General features: G+C 44.9%; 2 protein-coding genes across 2 annotated transcripts; both read right to left on the bottom strand.

Annotated features, from left to right (window-relative positions):
* Positions 1 to 1,312: 1,312 nt before the first annotated feature.
* Positions 1,313 to 4,068, bottom strand: LOC100821124 (GDP-mannose transporter GONST3). The gene is made up of 2 exons (XM_003574202.4): positions 3,730 to 4,068; positions 1,313 to 2,861 (listed from the first exon to the last, which is right to left on the bottom strand). Exon 2 carries the CDS (start codon positions 2,859 to 2,861, stop codon positions 1,749 to 1,751), a length of 1,113 nt encoding a protein of 370 aa, XP_003574250.1. The 5' UTR covers positions 3,730 to 4,068; the 3' UTR covers positions 1,313 to 1,748.
* Positions 4,069 to 5,642: 1,574 nt separating this feature from the next.
* LOC100846628 (protein SAR DEFICIENT 4) lies at positions 5,643 to 6,992 on the bottom strand. Its single transcript, XM_003574200.4, has one exon. The coding sequence runs from the start codon at positions 6,892 to 6,894 to the stop codon at positions 5,893 to 5,895; it is 1,002 nt and encodes a 333-aa protein (XP_003574248.1). The 5' UTR covers positions 6,895 to 6,992; the 3' UTR covers positions 5,643 to 5,892.
* Between the last annotated feature and the right edge of the window lie 9,183 nt (positions 6,993 to 16,175).

Raw genomic sequence — 16,175 nt, 5'->3', positions numbered from 1 at the left:
ATTATAGGCCAAGTTTGCCGAATTGGTTGATTTAACCTCTATTGTTTTGAGATAACATGTGTTTTTTGTCCGACAGGAAAAGTCATGAGTTGAACCAATGTGGTTTTTGTCTCTATGGAAATAAAGTACTTTACTGAAAATGAGCATAAAGAGTTAACATTAAATCATGACACACAAGGCCTAGTGTGTGACATACTGACATGTAATATCCGCCCCCATTGAAAAAAAACAAGACTTTTGTTTGTCACTAGTGTATTTTTAGTCACTAATGTTTGCTATTTAAGTGGATTGGATGTTCACCAAATACTCTAAAAAAACCCTCAAGACCCTAGTGTTTTTCTAAAACACAAGTATGAGAAGTGTTTTTAATTGATAAAAAATGAGATGTTTTTGGAAAAAATAGAGATAATTCCCTCTAATCTCTCCATACCAAACAACCATTCTGGATTTCTATTTTTTTTCAAATTAAAATGAATAATATCCTAAAAACACACAAAAAAAAACTATTACCAAACAAGTGCTAAATGGCCACCACCACCCTCGAGGCTCCAGAGACCAACGTGCAAGTATACTTAGCGAGATGGGCTCCTGGCCTCCTGGATGCAAAGTTGATGAGGACATTGCAACTAATGCATGGTATTTTTGTCTGCTCCCGGTCTGATGCTCACGAGTTAAGCTCGTCCTGACCACAAGGCAAGCTGCCATTCCACGCCTCCACGGTACTAACATTAACGCTGTCTGCCACGCGGTGGCGTAGGCACCATGCGTCTGGTAGGTGACGCAAGCAACATCCTTAATTCCTTCTCGTCGTCAGACCATGACACTGACACCCAACCGAGGTGAAAGTAGAATAGTAGTATGCAACACACCTGCAAAAGTAAATTATCCGTCAGCCTCCAACTGATTATACCTAGCTAGTAACGGTTCGGTTTCCTCTTCTTCCAGGCACTTTCTTCTCACGCCTTTTCCAAGAAAGGTCATGGCCTCAGGGTCTCCAACATCATCACCGGCTACCCGTTTCTTCCAACGTCGCCTTCGCAGAGAACGATATGTGTGAAGGCGCGACTTAGACCTCGTTGCTGTACTGATCGAAGTCAGCTTCACTGGCTGGGGACGTGTGCGTAGCTGACTAACCCGCTGGCCAACGCGTCGTCCAGATACATGGCCTACGTCGGCCCTGCAGCACGTCAGAGGATCCACCACCTCCTAGCTAGCAACATTTCAATGACAGAAAACAATGCAAAAATGCTGCTTTGTTTGGGACGCGGGAGTTTCCGTGGTTAACTTCGTAATCCAGTCTGTACGAGAATCGTTGTCGATGACATGGATTACTGAGCTTGCAATGTGTATATACAACTACTAATACAAGTCAACGCAGCGAGATCATTGCAATGTGTATATACAACTACTAACACGGTTGCGAGACTGAGGCTCATTGAGCCTTACTGATACAAGGAATTTTTCATTCCGTCACAAAGGAAGACCTTTTTCACCGCAAAGAAAAGAAATGACAAACTGCAATAGTTGCTTGTGTATTCGGCGTTGGCATGTTTCAGGGGTCTGCTGCCCCTACAGCTCAGCAATCCTGTCTAACAAATGAAAACGATGACAAAAGAATTGCTGAATGAAATTCAGCTTTCTCCGTGACTTGCAGTGTCTACAGCACCGCGAGATTCTCATGTCAACTGGACCCTTTGGCCAAACTTATCTGTCGAATGGTCCAGGGAAGCAAAACTCTAGCACAAGGCTTACGAGGTACTACTATGTTCTTGAGTGGAATTGGCCTCAAGCCCTTGCTGCATCTCAAGCAACTTCTGCTCCTCCTCGTCCTTCTCTTCCTTTGGCTCGACGCTGGGTGCCTTTGGTTTTGTGGTGGACTGCTGGTAGAGAATACCACCGGACATGCATATCAGCAGCCCAATTGTTCCCACAAGGGAGGCATGCTTGTCCCAGATAAGCAGATTAACCACGACAGTCAGGAGCTTGTTCACTATACCAAGGACTGTAAATCCGGTAGCAGAGATGGCCCTTCTACATGAGAACCCAAAGAAGGATATCGATAACCCAAACAGGCAGGACAGAGCAACAGGGAGAATCACATCGAATGAAAGCCAGTTTGCCATTTTAGAGCTGTCCACCTTCATCTGATTAAACTCTCCCATTATAAGGAGCTCGAGGGGGAACAGCATCAAAGCCTCAAGATTGTTGTAGAGCACAAGGCCCCATGTGTTAAGCCCAATGGTCATGACGACGTGCTTGATATACACAAAATCAATTGACATGCTGGCTAGATAGGCAACTGCCCAGCTGTAAGCAGTCACACTGAACTGGTAATCTGTGAAAACATATATCACACTTCCACCAAGTATAGTGGAAAGTGAAAGCCATGTCCTGAACGATGGCCATGGTTGGTGAAGGTACAACGTCTCTCCGATTGCCACAAATATCGGCACAGCAGAGCGAAACACGATGAATGTATCCACATTGGCATGCAGCAGCAGTTCACTGTTTGTGAAGATGGAGATGTAGAACATCACAGCCGCAGGTAAGAACTTCCACATTGTTGCCAAATTCAGGCCATCATGCTCGATAAGCTTTAGTTGTCCACATAAGAGAACTCCAGCAACACTAGTTAAGTACTGTAGAGCTGTCAGTGCCCCAGGGTATGGAAATTTCATGATTGCCCATTTGTTGATAATGGAGAGCAGAGATGCTGACAGGCAATAACCAATAGCCAAACCATAGACTGAAGCTTGCTGGATAAGAGTGCTCAATATGTTACTCCAGGTTCCAGTTTTCTGGAGAGGGCTTGAATCATCAGCTGTAGAACCTTCTTTTGAGGGCTCTGTTAGATTAGACATCTGACAACCAAAAAATAAATTACCAAAGCTCAAATTCACAATGAATCCTACTTCATCTTATTGGAATGCATACACAGGAACCTATGGAACATATCACACAAACAAAACTCCCAGCTTATAGTTACTAAAGACAGACTGCCTCCAGTTTCATGAAAACGCTCGTTTTGAAAAGGTCTCTAAAATAGAACTTTGATCACTAATTTATGTATTTAAGTACTTCTTGAATCCAACTTCAACCATGTATGGAATCCTACTTCATCTTATTCAAGTATGTTTATATAACTCATGTATTGAAGTACATCTTGAGACAAATTTACACATGTTTTTTAAGTATTCAACCTAAATATTTATAAAGGTGGTGAGCGTAGGACCTTGATGAAAAAATATGAACAGGAAAAGTAACCAACATTAGTACTCCATCAGGAAAGCGACAAGCAAGACAAATCTGACAAGCTAAACAGCATAGAGCATTACAGCATTATCTTTTGTATTAGTTCGTCTAGTATAACTAATAAACCATTGCCTGATGTTTACAAAAAATTAAGCATTGCATGAATACATCGTCACACCAATTGACAATGCTCACTAAAGCAGATCAAATTTTGTATGCCAAGCTAACGCAGAGCAGGAGCTAGCTTCTCCTGGAGCTAGAAGGCCATTTGCTGAAATGTCCTAGTAGGCTAGTAAAGTTTTGCTCATATTATTAATAGAAAAAGTAAGCTGAGCCACGCTTGAACATATGTCCTGTTTAGTGTCTACGAATAGATCAGTCCAACCGAACCGGAAAAATACGAAGGGACCGATTGGCTAGAACCGCTCCGAAACCGCGTCAACCCAAGATCAAATTCGTCCAGATCGAAGAAGATACCTTGGGGGCTTTTTTGCGTGTCAGGACTTGAAATTGGAGCAAAGTCTCCGGGGATCCGCAGAAGGATCTTGATCTTCACCGGGACGACCTAGAATCAGGACAGAGCCGGTCGATCTTCACCGGGCCAACTTGGAATCGGACAGAGCCGGCACAAGGGGATTTGGGATGCGAGATTGCGCCATTGCGCGGCGGGGACAAGGGTTTGGGGAGAATAATGCGGCGAAGTTGGGTTTAGAGAGAGAGAGAGAGATTCGCCGGAGAGATTGCTGGAGACTGGAGAGTGGAGACGGACACCCTTTTCGGCTTTTCGCTTCTCCCCAAATCTGTGCGAGGCTGCAGACTTTGGGCCTGATATTTGGGCCAGGCCCAATTTGAGGATGCAACGTAAGACTCAGTATTCCGCCATCGGCACGAGAGGAGCGAGAGAAGCAATGGCCGCCGCCGCCGCCCGCCGTCGCGTGATTAATGAGGTACCGGGTTGGAAGGTATCGACCACAACAAGTCGGGCTCCGGCTCACAAGGTATCACGTACTCCGTCCGTTCCATAATACATTTATTTTTAAGCAAATATGATAGTACAAGAGTTATGAAACGGAGGAAGTAGTAACTGATATGGCAAAAGATGACGATCATCATCGAATCAACCCCTTTTCTGAATCTGATACCTATGATGCCGCGTCTCATGCATGCAGCGTGTCATCCCAGCCTCCGGCCAGGCCCTTCTGCTCTAATAAAATTCGCATCGGCGGTGATGCTGGAGCCTGGAGGTGGGGGAAACCCTGCGGTCAGTGCTCAAGGTTAAGTGGATACTCTCTTCCAGTGATGGTCGTACCATATCCATACCTGAAACTTTGTCACGACTACTTCCGGTAAGCAAATCTTTGAAGTCGGTTCCGCCTCCGAAATAATGTCAGCCTACCGTGGGAAATTTGAGGATCGTCAGAGTGCAATTGTCGACGGGGTTGAAGCTTCATTATGCAGATATGCACAACAACGGGTAAGGGAAACCTGTTTTTAGTTCTTTATTGTTCTTAGCTAGCACTAGCTCTAGTTCTATCTGATTATAGGGACAGGAATACGAGCTTTATGCTATCTGTGTGTCACATGAAAGGATGCAAACTTCTGATGTGCATCCCGGCAACACTAGCTGATGTTCCTGTTTTCATCACCTGTGTTCGTATATTAGGTTTCTTCTCCCTATGTTAAGTTGACAACCGTTTCTTTTGTTTTATGTTGAGAGAAGGCTGCTGCTTCCATTGTGACTATAAAGGGGCCAAGATTATCCATCCATCTTCAGAAACATACTTTGGGCATTGCAACTTCGAGGACATGGCTCGTGGACAAAATAGAATGAACAACAAAGAACCTATTGAATACAGGCAGCTCAGGACTCCGATTGATGGTACATTGCAAGATGACGACTTATATGTTTGATCCGGCCCGGGACGCCGATTTGTCTGTATTCATCAATAAAATTGCTATTAGGAGGGAGCAATAATTGAGGGGGAAAGAGGTGGATTATTCTTGGCTAGAAGAGAAGTGGCGCCAGGACGTCTTGGCTTGCGATAAGCGGCTCGGCATATGGCCTTCTTAGCTAACTTTTCCTATGGGTTATTTGTGCATTTTATTATCTATGAAGCCTCGAGGTGTTGACAAAGGAAACCACATCCTGATGATTCATATGATCAAAGCCCCAGAACAAGTGATGTAGGGTCACCTAGAAGAAAAAAATTGACTAACTGCACCGGGGCTTTTAAATGTGCTTCCTCCCAGTTGAGGTCTGAGCTCATTAGAGTTCTTAACCATGTTCAGTACCTGCAGAGGAAGCACAGAGGCGCACAATGCAAATCTTGAGCTCTAGGAGAGCACACAGATGTGCCGCATTGTTGACGGTCCTGACATTGCAACACACGTCGCAAAGATTCAAAATATCACTAGAACCAAATTATGACACTGTAGTTCTCTTTCATAATGCCACACCGTATTATCAGTAAAAAGAGAGACAAGGCATCAAGAGATCACAACACATTCTTATTAGAATCCACTAGCGACGAGCAAATGAACATGTGCCACAGAGAATGATCAGAAGCACTCATCTGATCAGTTTATTTATTCGCGTTTCTCTGATGACTCTTTGGAGGAATTGCAATTCATGGATCCAGCTCATGTGTTCTTGGTTGCAATGTAGTTCTCGTAGGCCAGCTGCGCCGCCAAGAGGTCGACCACTGCGGTGCCGACGGACTTGAACACGGTGATCTCGTCGTCGCTGCGACGGCCCGCCACAGTCCCCGCGGCCAGCTCCGCGAGCGTCCCGGCCATGTCCTCCCTCTGAAGCACGCCGCGCTTCACCGCGCCAACCAGCTCCCCGGCCTCGTCCATCGCCGCCTCAAAGTCGATGAACACCCTGCCCCGCTGGAGCGCCTCGTCGTCGCACTCACGCATCGCCGGCGTGAAGGAGCCCACCAGGTCCAGGTGCGCGCCGGGCCTCAGCAGCCCCCCGCGCACAATCGGCTCCTGCGACCCCGTCGCGCAGCTCACAACGTCCGCCACGGACACCGCCTCGTCCATGCTGTCGACCTCCTCAACTGCCACCCCCGGGTGCGCCTCCCGGAGCTTGGCCACGAGCGCGGCGGATTTGGCCTTGGTGCGGTTCCACACCAGGATGCGGGAGATTGAGGGGAGCGCGGATAGGTGCGCTTCGGCGAGGTAGGGCGCGAGGGCGCCGGCGCCGGCGAGCGCGAGCGTGGACGGGGGCCGGGAGGGGGAGGCCAGGAGGGAGGCGGCGAGGGCCGAGACGGCGGCGGTGCGGAGGAGGGTGAGGACGGAGCCGTCGAGGGAGGCGAGGGGGGCGCCGGTGGCGGAGCTGAAGAGGGAGACGGCGGCGTGGACGGAGGGGAGGCGCGGAGAGTTGGCGGGGAAGGAGGTGACGGCCTTGAGGGCGAGGTAGGGGAGCGAAGGGTGCGCGCACCAGGAGGGCATGAGGAGGAGCGCCGCGGAGGGAGAGGTGGGGAGCGGGAAAGAGACGCGGTGTGGGCAGTGGATGTCCTCGGAGAAGGCGGGGAGGCCGGCGCGGAGATGGGAGATCAGGGACGGGAAGGGGAGGAACTCGTGGAGCGCCGCGGCGTCGATGTAGACGAACGGGGGAGGGGGCGCCGGCGACGCCATGATGCCGCGGCGGCGCTGCTCCCGGAGTTTGAGATTTGCGGGTTTGGGAGGGAACTAGGGAGCAACCAGATGTACGATCCACCTCAAGCTTTCTCGACAACCACATTTTTTTTTTGACTTCTTCACTCGAAAGTTTTAACAGACGTCTCTGGCAGGAGCTCTCGCTCACACCTCCGCCCCCACCTACCACCTTTTTCCAGCCGCTACCACCGACGAGATTTCCTCCCTCACTGCCAGCGATGCTTCTCATATCCCGCCGCAGGCACAGGGCGATTTCCCGGCTGTTCGAGAGCTCTTCCCAAGGCGCGATTCCAATTTTGAAACACGGGAGCCCAGATCCTCGACACCTGGCGGCATCCCCACCACTCGCCCCCTGCGGAGAAGGAGGGCGGCTGACGACAGGGACCCAGCACGTGGTGAGGACGAAGCTCTGGAGGAATACTATGGGCAGCTTTGGGCCCTCCCTGCAGAGCGAACCTCATCTAGGGTTCTAGACCAGGATCCCTCATCTGCCGCCACTCTCGTCTGGGTCCGGCGAGACCTGTTTGTAGCGAAAACTTTCACCGCCGCAGACTGCTTCGTTGCACGACACTCAGATCGCTTCGCTTGCGTGCCGAAGACCTTCAGCTTTGCCAAGGATTTCTGGAGCCGAATCCACGGTCGCGCGACTTTCCCGAACATTCTTCGCAGAAATCCGATGAAAAGTGGTCGTGGTGGAAATCAGGGAGGAACCCGGGGAGGAGGAGGCCGCGGATTTCAGAAGAAGGGGGGATTTCGCAACCCCTATCAGTACAATCGAGCTCAGCAAGCGCTGCCCCCTTCTCAACCTCAGGCACAGGTATAGAATCAGGAGAAGAGCATGCAACAGAATCACCCTCAACTCCCGCAAGGACAGATGACGGAGTCCCTACAATCGCAGACACAACAGCCGCAAAGTTCAATCCAGGCGCAATCGCAGAACCACCAGATTTCTCTTCAGTTTCAACAAGCGCAGATGGGGAATCAGGCGCAGCTATCTCTCCAAATGTTACCACAACAGACAATTGGTCAGCCGCTACAATTCTCCTATGGTCAGCAATTCCCTCAACAGCAATTTGGTTTCGGCCAACAGTTCGGAGCACAATTTCTTGTGTTCTAGCAGACTCTTGGGCAAGGGCAGCCACCACAACAGTTTAACTTCTCACCGCAAGGGCCGTTGCGGGGCCAACAAGTGGTTCCACCTCAAACAGCTCAGATGACATACCAAGAGCAAATGCAATTCCAGCTCCATCCTCAATCTACTCAGTTACAGCAACAGAACCAGGTGCAAGGTGTTCAGACAAGCCAACTGGGACAGAACCTGGCTGACTACCACAATACACAGGGATCGCAACTGGTTCAACAGCTGCAGGGGTCAGGGGTTATGCCTGCTCCAACTGCTCAAGCTCAACAATCTGCAGTACAGGACAAACAACCTCAGCTGAACGACAATACTAGACAGACACAGAAACAACCAGCTAAACCAATAGGTGTGCAACAACAACAGCTTCAACAGAACACCTCACAGCAAGGTGGTCGATTTGGCAAACAAAAATTGGGGGAGGAAGGTATCCAACCTTTGGATCCAAGACACAAAGACCTGATCTGCTACAATTGTGGTGCCCCAGGACACTATGTAGGGAATTGTGTAAAACCTAAGATCTGTTTCATTGGTAGTAACTCCGGGCATCATATGGACAACTGTCCAGCTTGGGGAAAGGAGATTCCAATGGCACAATTTGTGGGGAATGCCAATGGTGGACTGGGATTCTTTCACATAAGCATTGATGATAAAGAATCCAATAAATGACTGAACATGAAGAACTGTGGTATCATTGCTGTTATGCATGGAGACATCTCAGAAAAAGATCTAGTGGTAAGAATGACTGAAACTTGGGATAACAATTGGCCATGGCAACTCAGACAACTTGAAGAGAAAAGCTTCCTGGTCAGGTTCCCACCAAGCAAGAAAGTGGAAGACCTGATTGACTTATCTTCAATCAACTTAACTGAAGGGGCTGATAAGGATAGAGTAACTATCAAAATCTTACCATGTGATGGAGATCTCACTGATATGGGTGAACTTACTGAGGTTTGGGTGCAGATTGAGGTGATTCCTCCTAAAAGATGCACATGGAAAGTTATTACACAGATTTCAAAGTCCTTTGGACTGCTGCTTGATGTAAATTGGAATGAAATCTTCAAGTCTATGTACAAAATTGTGAGAGTCAAACTGGCTGTGAGGAATCCAGCAAAAAATCCATCTGAGAGGATGGTGGTCTTTAGGAAAAAGTTCTATCTCCTAAAATTAACAGTGGAATGGGATGGAGTAGATATTGACAAGGTTATGGGTTTAGATGACAGAGACTATGATGCAAATGAGAATTATGAAGAAGATAATCTTATGGAAGATGAGCTACAAGATCTGACAAAGAACAAAGACTCAAAGCAACAATCAGGAGAAACAAACCTCTCATAAACCTCCTCTAGGAGGCTCACACTCTGCACCTCCAAAAGCTGGTTCAATGAATAGTTTTCATGTGTTAGCTTCTGCAAATCTTGTTGATTCTGATGATGAACATATCCCTGTGAAAATAGAGGACAATCCCTGCATGCAACCTCCTGAGGAGAACCTGACAGATACTCACAAGTTGACAGTTGCATCTGATGCTACCTTGCAAAGTACTGAGGCACCAATTGAAACTGAGACTGTTCAGACCATTCTGGGGGAGGAATTGAATTATGAAATGGAGATGGATAACAGCATTGAAACAATTGAGAAGGTTGAATTCCCTACACCAGCTGAGGCAAACAAGAAGAAAAACAAAAAGAAAAAGTGGGGGCCAGTAGTGCCAACTAGACAAAGTGCAAGAATAGCTCAGGATGGAAAATCTATTCTCAACAGAGCTCAAGATATCATTTCTCAGAAGAACTTGGAGAAGCCTTCCTATAAAGGTAAATTCAAACACTCTTTCGCTAATATTTGCAATTCTGAATTAGCTTCTACGGCTAAAAAACTCAATATCTGTTTGGAACCAACACCTAATGCTATTCATAAACAGATTGATCAACTGAAGCAAAATGAGCATGCTAGGTTACAACAACTTGCTAGTGATGAACCTTCTATTTTTCTACCTACTGATATTGATGTCACTCTAGATGATATACTTGAACAACATGATTATGAATCTGATTCTCTTTTATATAATTATGCTTCTCCTATTAGTGATAATGAGCATGACCATGAGCAGGATGATGTGGTTCATGTCTCATTTAAGCTAAAAAAGGATAGAAGTTGCAAAGCAAAAAATTCCTTTCAAAATTTTCAAGATGCAGTTCCTTATATGGAATGTTAGGGGTCTGAATGACCCCATTAAGGTTAAACAAAGTTTTTGAACTCATTAGAGTTCATCATCCTGCTATACTTGCTTTATCAGAAACCAAGAAAATGGACTTTAGTCCATCTTTCTTGGCCAGTTTTGTCAACTATGCCAATTTTTGCTGGCATCATCTCCCTGCTGTTGGGACTGCTGGTGGAATTCTGATGGGTGTTGACCTGGATATATTTGCCATTTCTGTTAAAAACTCTGGTTGTTTTTACATCTCTTGTGATATTAGGAATAAAATTGATACTTTTTGTTGGAGGTTTGTGGCTGTTTATGGCCCTGCCTGTGAGGAACTTAAACAAGACTTCTTAGATGAACTTAACTCTATCTGTGCCTCTTGTTCCATACCCATTTTAGTGGGTGGTGAATTTAACCTCATTAGACTAGCAGCTGAGAAGAGTTCTAGAAACATTAACCAGTCTTGGGCTGATAAGTTCAACAACTGGGTTAATGCAGCTGCTCTAATGGAATTAAAACCTGCAAATAGAAGATTCACTTGGTCTAACAATCAAGACACACCTATTATGGCGGCCATTGATAAATTTTTTGTCTCTACCTGTTGGGAAGCTCATTTTCCCTCCTTCCTCCTCTCCACCCTTGCCAGACTTGGCAGTGATCACACTCCTCTTTGGTTGGATTGTGGTGGGGCCACCCCCCCATCTAGGAAAATCTTTAGATTTGAGAAGTGGTGGTTAGAAATTGAAGGTTGTGTAGAGCTAATTACTAATAATTGGAACCTTCCCTGCCCCTATCAAAATGCTATGGATATTTGGCAGTTCAAAATCAGAAGGTTAAGAAAACTACTTAAAGGCTGGAGTATGAACATTGAAGCTGCACAAAAAAAGCATAAGAAATCCCTGATTGCAGAATATGATTGTCTAGATATATTATCTGAATCCTAACCTTTGCTCTTAGAAGAGCTGGAAAGATTGAAGGCCATTAGGTCTGAACTTAATAAGATTTGGGCAATGGAGGAAATTAAAGCTAGACAAAGAGCTAGAGAAAAAGATATACTAGAAGGGGACAAAAACACAGCTTATTCATGTTGTTGCAAATCAAAGGAGAAAAAAAAAGATTGTTTCACTAGAGGGATCTACCGGTCTAGTTCATGATACCCCTTCCATGCTGCAGATTGCAGTGGACCTTTACAAAAACCTTTTTGGTAGTGAGACGAGAATGAACATCAATCTTGATAATGAATTTTGGAGACCAGAAGACTTGGTGGCAGAAGAGGAAAATAATTACCTGGACCAGATTTTCACTGAGGAGGAGATTAAAGCAGCTGTTTTCTCATCTTATGCTGAAGGTGCCCCAGGACCTGATGGATTTCCTTTCTTATTCTATCAAAAGTTCCGGGACACTATCAAGTGTGATCTTTTGAATCTGTTTAAAGATTTTGATAAGAATAATGCTGACCTTTATAGGTTAAATTTTGCTATGCTTACATTAATTCCCAAGGGAACCTGATGCAACTTCCCTAAAAAAGTTCAGGCCCATAGCCCTCACAAATTGCAGCTTTAAAATCTTTGCTAAGGCTTGCACCACCAAGATGGGGTGCTGTGCAGATAGGTTAATTTCCATTAATCAAACTGCATTTATAAAAGGAAGATATATTCTAGATAGCGTGGTCACAGCACATGAAATTATTCATAAAATCTATCATAAAAATGAAAAGGGTATCCTACTCAAACTGGACTATGAGAAGGCTTATGATCGAGTCAACTGGGATTTTTTAGACCAGATGCTTTTGCAAAGAGGCTTTAGCCTGAATTGGAGAACTAAATTAAAAACCCTAACTCATGGAGGCTCCATTGGAATTAGATTGAATGATGCTGAAAGTAGTTACTTTGTAACTGGTAAAGGTTTGAGACAGGGAGACCCCCTATCCCCTCTCCTGTTCAACCTTGTTGCTGATGTGTTCACTAGGATGCTCAGAAAAGCAGCTAACCATTCCCTGGTTACTGGCCTTCTACCTACTTTCTGCCCTGGTGGCATTATTAGCCTGCAATATGCAGATGACACCTTAATTTTTCTCAAAAACGATATGCTGATTGCACAGAATTTGAAATGGATACTCACCCTATATGAACAGATCTCTGGGATGAAAATTAACTATCATAAATTTGACTTAATTCCTATGAATCTAGAGGAGGTGGAAATCAACTCACTCTCTCAAGTATTTGGTTGTAAGACAAGTGAACTTCCCATTACTTATCCTGGGGTTCCTTTACATCAGAGTAAATTGAGGACATAGGACCTTCAACCTTTGGTTGATAAGGTCATTAAAAGAGTAGCCATTTGGAGGGGTAGGTTGCTCTCCTATGGAGGGAGACTTGTGTTGATTAGGGCTTGTTTAGCAAGTATTTCTATTTATCTATTGTCTTTTATTAAATTCCCAAGTTGGGCCATCCGAGCCATAAACTCTCAAATGGCACACTGTCTATGGGACAACTATGAAGGACACTTCAAGTATCATCCGGCAAATTGGGAAATGATGGCCACAAAAAAAGAATATGGGGGCCTTGGAATCCCTAACTTAAGAGACCTTAATGTTTCTTTGCTTGCTTCCTGGATTCATAGATATAACCTTGACTCCAATAGACTATGGAAACAAATTGTTGATTTTAAATATGATGTTTCAAACCCCAATATCTTTGCCTGTAACAAAGAGGTGGGATCTACTTTTTGGAAAGGTATAATGTGGGCCAGCTATGCTGCCCAACTAGGATACCAATGGATTGTAGGTGATGGTAAATCCATTCGTTTTTGGGAAGATCAGTGCTTTGAAGGCTCTAGCCTGGCTATACAATTCTGGGACTTATATGTCATTTGTAATGAAAAACTAGCAACTCTAGATGCTGTTTGGGATGGGATAGAGACTAAATTGTCTTTTAGAATGAATTTTGGACCTAGGTTGCTGGAACAATGGGAACTTCTTTCTCAGATCTTGACTAGTGTTGAATTCACCACAAAGAAAGACCAAATGTTCTGGAAGCTTAATACCTCTGGTATTTATTCTTCACAATCTCTGTATGATGTAGTTAACTTCAGAGGTGTGTCCCATGTTTATGTGCCAGCTTTGTGGAACATCACCATTCCCCTGAAAATCCATATGTTCTTATGGCTGTTAAGTAACAATAGATTACTCACTAGAGACAATCTGGGTAAAAGACAGGAATTAAATGACAAAACGTGTGTTTTCTATAATGAGCTAGAATCGATTCACCCCCTCTTTTTTGAGTGTGTGGTAGCGAAAACAATTCTACAGGATTTAGTGGACATCATTCAGAAACCTGCTATTACATCCTATCAACATTTGGCCACTTATTGGCTGTGCAATAAACGAAATGGTGTTGTGAATACGATTACTTCTGCTTTTACTTGGACAATCTGGAAATTTCGTAACGATCTTCTGTTTGGCCGACATATCTGGTTGAATATACAGGTCCTATGGATGAAATTACTTCGCTTATTAAAGCGCTGGCAACCACTTTGCCCAAAGAGAGACAACCTGATCTGGGACCAATGTCTGCTACTAATGGAATGCAAAGCAACGGAGGCTCCCCGATTGCACTGATCAAGAAACGCCGAACAGATGTGATGGAGCCTGGAACACCCAACCTGCTGGAGGTCAAGGGTATTCTGAAGATGTACTGATGCAAGAGATAATCGAGCTGGGGGCAAACTAACGACAAATAGTTCCTGTTTTTCCTCTTATGTGTGGGTGGTAGACTTTACTTTTTCGAGTTTCTGCAATTCAGCACTTGGTGCTTGTACTCGGAGCTTAAACTGGACAAAATATTGTTTCGTTTCTATGGAAATGGAATAGGACGAAAAGCCTTTTATCTAAAAAAAACAACCACATTTTTATTTTTTTAGAGCAGGCTACTACAGCCTGTAATGATGGCCATCGGGCCGGCCTAGACACGAGATGAGCCCGGCCCGAAACAGGTTCACCAGCAACCGGGGCTGTTTCAGTTTGTTCGGGCTGTTTTTCAAAATAAAAAAATACAGAAATATGAACTGGGCCAGGAGAAGGTGCAACCCAGACCCATCTGGACTAGTTTTCTAAAAAAAAAAGGGAATTTGCGCTCGTTTGGATTGGTTTATTTTCATCATTTTCGGACCGGGTCGTTACGTGCTCGTGTCACGCCGGCCCCATCTTGTTTTGCATTCAAAAACAATAAAGGACCGAACTATCTAGCGACGTCGCATTCTAGCTTAGCGTACGGCGCCCTCGTACTGACTACGAGCGCAAGCGCGAACGCGGCAGCTAGCGCAGCCTGTTCCTTCATGGCTGCGTTGGGCCTAGCTTAATGAGCCTTTCACTTTGCGTCTTCCCGGCAGAAGTACTTCTACTTTTTCGGTTCACGTTGCACGTATGAGTAGTTTGCCATGCAACGTGTAGGTCTCTGTCTCCGACGAGATTGAGCACACGGTACTCTTCCACGTTGACCAGTGGGTGGGATCTGCATGCTAGGTCTTTGTTCGACCTTTGTGATAACAATGATGGTGCTACTATGGCTGACACGGTTTTGCCCAATATAGTGTGAGGTCCAGATACATACTAGGGTTTATGAAAGTAAAATGATTATCAAGTTATTTGGGTCTACCTACCAAATTATTTCTGTGTACTTATATATCAGGTTATCTACACCTACATACTAAGACATGTAAACATACAAGTCTCATGTTTACTAGGTTTTTTTTTATCTATTTACCAGATTATTTGTGCACACTTGTGTGCACACTTACCACATTATCTAAGCCAATTTACCAGTACATATAAAAAGTACAATTCTCATGTCTATCAGGCTATTTGTATGTACTTACCACATTATTTGTGCATGCTTATCAGGTATATTTACACCTGCTTACTAGTACCTGTCAAGTCTCATGGTTACGGGTTATTTGTATCCTATTACCATATCAGTTGTGCCTACTTACCAATTATCTACACCTACTTATCATGACCAATAAAAAGTACAAATCACGTGGTTACCAGATTATTTGTATCTATCTACCAGATTATTTGTGCATACTTATCAGGTATATTTACGCCTGCCTACTAGTACCTATCAAGTCTCATGGTTACCGGGTTATTTGTATCCTATTACCATATCAGTTGTGTCTACTTATCAGATTATCTGCACCTACTATCAGGACCAATAGAAAGTACAAATCACGTGGTCACCAAATTATTTGTATCTATCTATCAGATTATTTGTGCACCCTTATCACATTATTTGCGCACACTTACCACATTATTAGTGCCTACATACTAGGACCTACAACTCTCGTGTTTCACAAGTTATTTATGACTGTCTACCAGATAATTTGTGCATACTTATCAGGTTTTCTACGCCTACCTATAAAACCTTATAAAAAATACATGTCTCATGGTTACCAAGTTATTTATCTCTCTACCTACAAGATTATCTAAGCCTACTTGACATGGCTTACAAAATGTTACAGTTTCCATGGTTAACAGGTTATTTGTGCGTATTTATCAGATTATTTATGCCTACTTACCAGATTATTTGAGCAGTAAAACAAACATGACAACTGACTAGGATCAACAACAACAATCAATAACATCAACATGGACTTCTCCACCGCATCGACACGGCCTGCTGATGCCACGTGCCGTGGTGCCGAGGTCAAGCGTCATTATCTCAGCGCTCTTATTGTTGAAGCTCTCGTAGGTGCTTGCGTGTGGCTGCAGCCGAACTAGAACTCGCTGATGGCAGCGGCGGGCTTGGCTGGATTGAGCGTGAGCACCTCGGATATGTATGTGTTGGCTCGAGGCCGACCCGTCGTGGTACTAGCACTGGTCACCGGAGGCGGAACTGTCGAAGAAGGCCGCGTATGTGCTTG

Source organism: Brachypodium distachyon, chromosome 3 (genome assembly GCF_000005505.3).
Source record: "Brachypodium distachyon strain Bd21 chromosome 3, Brachypodium_distachyon_v3.0, whole genome shotgun sequence".
Taxonomy (NCBI): Eukaryota; Viridiplantae; Streptophyta; class Magnoliopsida; order Poales; family Poaceae; genus Brachypodium; species Brachypodium distachyon.
Note: the sequence above shows the minus strand (reverse complement) of the source record. Positions and strands in the feature narration are given on the sequence as shown.